The sequence below is a fragment of the Protobothrops mucrosquamatus genome, unplaced genomic scaffold (genome assembly GCF_001527695.2).
Source record: "Protobothrops mucrosquamatus isolate PMUCROS unplaced genomic scaffold, P.Mucros_1.0 scaffold6905, whole genome shotgun sequence".
In the NCBI taxonomy this organism is placed as follows: domain Eukaryota; kingdom Metazoa; phylum Chordata; class Lepidosauria; order Squamata; family Viperidae; genus Protobothrops; species Protobothrops mucrosquamatus.
The window spans coordinates 11,444-17,134 of record NW_015392717.1 but is presented as its reverse complement, the minus strand read 5'-3'; the positions used below and the strand labels follow the sequence as shown (position 1 = coordinate 17,134).

Genomic DNA, 5,691 nt, shown 5'->3' with positions numbered 1-5,691 from the left:
CAAACATAGATATTATAACTCTGAAGGAAAGAAGTATTGCTGTTATGTATACATTATGGAATTGGTGTTAGAAAAGTTGCAAATCATCCAATTTAGAGTCAATATATTCTTAAACTGGACAAAGAATGAAACAGATACAATAAAATCAAATGTAATGGGAAAAATTATATTCAGAAGTAATAAAACAAAATTATATCCAGTTAGCATTCCCAAAACATTATCTTATTCTTCCCCCTTAATGTAGTAGCACTCATTTATTTCTAATTAGCAATATATTTACATTTAGTATCAAACCTAGATTCATTACTTTTATTTAAATTGTCATTCTGTAACATGCTTCCAGTGAACTCAATCAATGTCAGTTCAGAAGGAGAGATCTAGGTTAACTACGGTGTTTCCCAGATGAATCTTTTGAAAACAGGGATGAAGGTTCTGCATCCCTCAAAGAAAGCAATTCTTTTTGTTTTTGTGCCTTTCTCTTTTTCATCTCTTCTTTTATAGCTTGTCTGCAGAATAAGATAAGAGAAAATTTGAAATTAACTTGAGCATAAAGTAGCAGAAGAGATATTATTTGAATTTTAAAACTGAGAATAAACCTAGATTATGATTACAGCTAAATATTGAAGCCATATTTTCTGATAAAGCTCTCAAACAGGCAACTCGTAAATGCTTGAAATATATGTATACATAAAGCCTTTCACAATGAGTCCAAGTTACAATCTAGCTACTTATGAGATATTGAATGTTTTTCATTGTTGTTGTTAGTTGCAAAGTTGTGTCCGACCCATCGCAACCCCATGGACAACGTTCCTCCAGGCCTTCCTGTCCTCTACCATCTTCTGGAGTCCATTTAAGCTCACACCTACTGCTTCAGTGACTCCATCCAGCCGCCTCATTCTCTGTCGTCCCATTCTTCTATTGCCCTCAATCTTTCCCAGCATTAGGCTCTTCTCCAGTGAGTCCTTCCTTCTCATTAGGTGGCCAAAGTATTTGAGTTTCAACTTCAGGATCTGGCCTTCTAAAGAGCAGTTAGGGTTGATCTCCTCCAGGACTGACCAGTTTGATTGCCTTGCAGTCTAGAGGACTCGCAGGAGTCTTCTCCAGCACCATAGTTCAAAGGCCTCAATTCTTTGGCGCTCAGCCTTTCTTATGGTCCAACTTTCACAGCCATACATTGCAACTGGGAAATGGCCTTGACTATAGAATAACTTATTTCATTCAAATATAATGGGTGAGGGGTGAAGATGGGGAGGAAATTGGGCGGCAGGAGTGAGGATAGTATAAGAACTTGCTGTTGTCATTTTATTTAAAGTAAATAATAATAATAATAATAATAATAATAATAATAATAATAATAATAATAATAATAATAATAATAATAATAATAATAGAGTTGGAAGAGACTTTCGAGGTCTTCTAGTCCAACCCCCTGCTCAGGCAGGAAACCCTATATCATTTCAAACAAATGGTTGTCCAGTCTCTTCTTAAAAACTTCCAGTGTTGGAGCATTCACAACTTCTGGAGGCAGGTTGTTCCACTGATTAATTGTTCTAACTCCAATTCCAGCAACCATTCCTTATATGTTTTAGCCTCCAGTCCCCTAATCATCTTTGTTCCTCTTCTCTGCACTCTTTCTAGAGTCTCAACATCTTTTTTACATTATGGTGACCAAAACTGGATGCAGTATTCCAGATGTGGCCATACCCCAAGGTGTTATAAAATGGTATTAACACTTCACGTGATCTTGATTCTATCTCTCTATTAATGCAGCCTAGCACGGTGTTGGCTTTTTTGGTAGCTGCAGCACACTGCTGGCTCATATTTAAGTGATTGTCCACTGGGACTCAAAGATCCCTTTCACAGTTACTACTATTTAGCAAGGTACCACCTATACTGTACCTGTGCACTTGGTTTTTCTTGCCTAAGTGTAGAACCTTACTTTTTTCACCATTGAATTTCATTTTGTTAGATAGTGCCCAAAGTTTAAGTCTGTCAAGATCCTTCTGTATCTAAGCCTTTCTTCTGAGTGTTGGCTATTCCTGCCAGCTTGGTGTCATCTGCAAATTTGATGAGTTCCCCATCTATCCTATTTAAGCAATCGAGTTCTCCAGTAAAGGAAAAGAAAAGTAATATATTTAAAAGTTACTGGGATTTTTTCCAAAGTAAAGAATATCACATTAATTTCAGGAATAGTGTAATATCCATACAACAGAAATGCAATTCTTATAGATTACACATGGATGTTACAAAGTAAAGCTTGGATTTTGTTGAACCGTGAAGTTCGGGGTAAATCAAGTATGTAAATGTGAGAGCAGACAAATACAAGAATCCTTAAAGCAAAGTATTGGGTTAGTGTAATGAATTCATAGTGGCCAATGAAATAAGAATTAACAATAAATGCATTATGTAAGAAACAGGAAATTCCTAGAGGGAGCCCTGTTTCCCTCATGTTGATATCATGATGCTAGAATTCATTTCAATTCTTTATTAAAACAATGTCAGCCAATTCAAAAGGATGGATAAGATCTCTTCATCACACAAGATGGTATGAAACAAAATCTGAAAATGTAGAGGAAGAAAATAATGTGGCTGTTGCATAAGCTATATCTACATCCAGAAACAGTTTTAAAATGTGGGCATTATATGCATAAAATTACATCATTTCAATATACACTTTTGGGTACCTGTAAAGTTCCTGGTTACATTTGTTCTGTTCATCAAAATTCCTCATTTCTCTGTATTGTTGCCAATAACATTTTCTGAAGGCTTTGTGCTTCTGATGGAGGATATGAAAACTTTCCTTGATCACTTCTGCATATGTTTTGACAGAATCAGTGAATTTAAATGTAAAGGAAATTTCTACTTAGAATTTTTTTCTTAAGCAAACCACAAAGAAAAAATAATGGGTTCCCAAAATGACCTAGACATTTATATGTAAATTTAACAATGCATTTCTTAAATATTATACTGGAAACAAATTATAGTAGTGAGCCAAGAAGCTCAGTCTTAAGAATTTTCCATCAAAACATAGGAGAACAAACCCATCAGGACAAGATTCAGCAGTCCATCTGCATTTAAAAGATAAAGGCCACTCTTCTGAAGACAGCAAATTCCACATTTTGGACAGAGAGGACCACTGGTTTGAAAAAGGGGTCAAAGAGGCCATCTATGACAAAATTGAACAATCCTCTCTCAACAGAAGGGGAGGATATGACATCATCTATCTCCAGTCTACAACACAGTCCTTTCAGCAGTTCCAAGAAGGCTCCACATCCGTTTGCACAGATAAACCTCCAAGTGGCCTCAACAACTCTCTAAAAGAATGCAAATGACCAGCTGTCTGCAAGGAAAATAAATCCTTCCATTCCCCACCATCCAATCAAAGCTGAAGAAGCTTCTTGGATGAGTGGCAAAACTTCTTCGAAGAAAAACAAGAAAGTCCAGTTGCCTCTTGAAAAAGCACCTTTGGGACAACCATGACCTGGATGACTGAGAATCTCCATAGACATCAATACTTCTCTTCGGAACATCATAAGGATATGGCATTGGTTTGTATATCTCCCTCCTAGAGAGAAAGATGTCACATCCTGATTTTGATTCAGTACCATGTTTCTGGAAGTAATGTTGAATTAGTGGACTGTGACCACTAATATTGAAGCGATGCCACGTCAACTCGGGACCATAGCAAGCTGGGTGTGACTAGAAAGTAAATAAACATAAGTATTAGTGCTTCAGAGCTTGATCTATTACTAAAGCAACATTCAGAATGAATCATTTTTATCTTCGGTGAATGATTATTCCACAACTTTGGCAATATATTTAAAATATATTAGAAAATCTGTAATCTGAATAATTTTCTTCTGAAATTCTCCTATGAATTTTGGAAAATAATTTTCTCCACATATATGAATTTTCTGATATTCAGTATCCAACATACCCTAATTAACTATTTCATAAAATAAGTCATCTAAGTGTAGCCAATCTTTCTACATGAGTGATGTTTATTGTCAGGCTGACTCTGAACCTATCACGATCTAAAGGAGACTGATACTGAATCTGAACCAACCCAAACAGAGAGTTTTGAACAACTCTCAGATTTGTAAAACATTTCTGGATCATTAGTTCATTTTAGACAAATAACTTTCATTGCCTGGGAGAGAGCTGATTTATTTTGCTACAAAATAAATCAAGCAAATATATGTTGAAAATGAAGTTATGAAGTCAAAGGCTAATTTGGACAAGAGTAAGGAATACATTCTTATGTTATCCAGATCCATTAATAATTATTTTAACATTTTTATTATCCATAAATAATGTCACCTCTCGAGGAAGCATAGCTATCTTCAGTTTCTTTTTGGGTAAGTTCTGGTGTCTGCTCCAGGCAGCTTTCTCATTATCCTCTTTAAGCTGGTCACTACTTGATGTGGTATGCTTTATTTCTAAAAAGAGCACTCATTTGATAAATATTAATCATTTATTAGGAATGATATATTCAAATAACCATCAACTAATAAATAACATACACAGTTTACTTTCCGAGGGGAGCTATTACTCATATTCAGGTCTGGAAGAAAAGTGACCTCATGGATGAGTAAATACATATTTTATTAGCAGACCACAATCAGAGTTTTTCACTACATTTATTATCATATCTTGGAACCAATAGGTCCAAAAATAAATTTAATTCAGATATAATTGGACCTATAGAATCATTATTTTCTCAATCACTTTATTTGAAAATTGAATATTTGAGACTGGTCTATAATTAGAAAACTCTTCCAGAACAATGGAGTGCTGGTTGTGTAGGGTTCATCATTTATTTTTGTAGATGAACAACTGTACATCAAGGAATACATGTATTAGATTTATATGGCTGCTCATCACATCAAATCTAGGCAACATAAATTTCATGCATTTTAGATGTGCAGATCAATAAAAAATTAATTCAATTTTCTATCTGTATTATTAGAATTTAGCAAGGTTTTTTATGATTTTGTTTTTTAAAAAAAATTCAGAGAAAAACATGTTAATAACTGCATTCACATCTTATACAGTAATATACAGAATCTTTCTGCTAATGCTGTTCAAAATTTTATAGCAATAGCGCTTAGTCTTATATACTGCTTCATAGTGCTTTACCGCACTGTGTAAGTGATTTACAGAGTCACCATATTGCCCCCAACAATCTGGGTCCTCATTAATCCTTTGGAAAAATTTTTGTCTTTTTGAAAGACTTCTCATTGCAGGACTAGAGATTTGCATTTATTTCATTAAATATATGAAGTGGTAAAGAAGCTTTTGGTTCCCCTCCCCCCAGCTTTTTATGGTCTTCACTATGGCATGTGGTTCTACAGAGAATGTAGAACCACAAATGTAGCTTCACAGGGTGTTCATCTGTAAATCACTTCATCTTCAACAATGCTAATGCTACAGAAGTAAACCAGTGCAGAACTTCTGTGCTTCCACACAATCCTTAGGGGAAAAAATGCAGTATATGGCGGGAGCAGAGGACCATATCAGGTTAGGGGAGCACGCACACGCTATTTACAAGCTTGTGGGTGCTCCGGTCCTCAGGCCCCCACTCGGTTTCCAGGGGACGCAGACCCCCCGGCCCGGGACCATCGGCTGATGTTATGTAATGCCAGGTCCGTGGTAAATAAGGCCCCCCTCATACAAGATCTTATTTTAGAG

General features: G+C 35.7%; 1 protein-coding gene across 1 annotated transcript in view; it reads right to left on the bottom strand.

The window, feature by feature from the left end:
• Positions 1 to 318: 318 nt before the first annotated feature.
• Positions 319 to 5,691, bottom strand: part of LOC107300399 (protein FAM227A) — a gene marked incomplete at its 5' end in the record, with an annotated part of 16,411 nt that continues 11,038 nt past the window's right edge. The window contains 4 exons of the mRNA XM_015829731.1: positions 319 to 506; positions 2,685 to 2,834; positions 3,542 to 3,699; positions 4,321 to 4,439. Coding sequence (XP_015685217.1) covers positions 383 to 506; positions 2,685 to 2,834; positions 3,542 to 3,699; positions 4,321 to 4,439 — 551 coding nt within the window. The remainder of the gene's footprint in view (positions 507 to 2,684; positions 2,835 to 3,541; positions 3,700 to 4,320; positions 4,440 to 5,691) is intronic.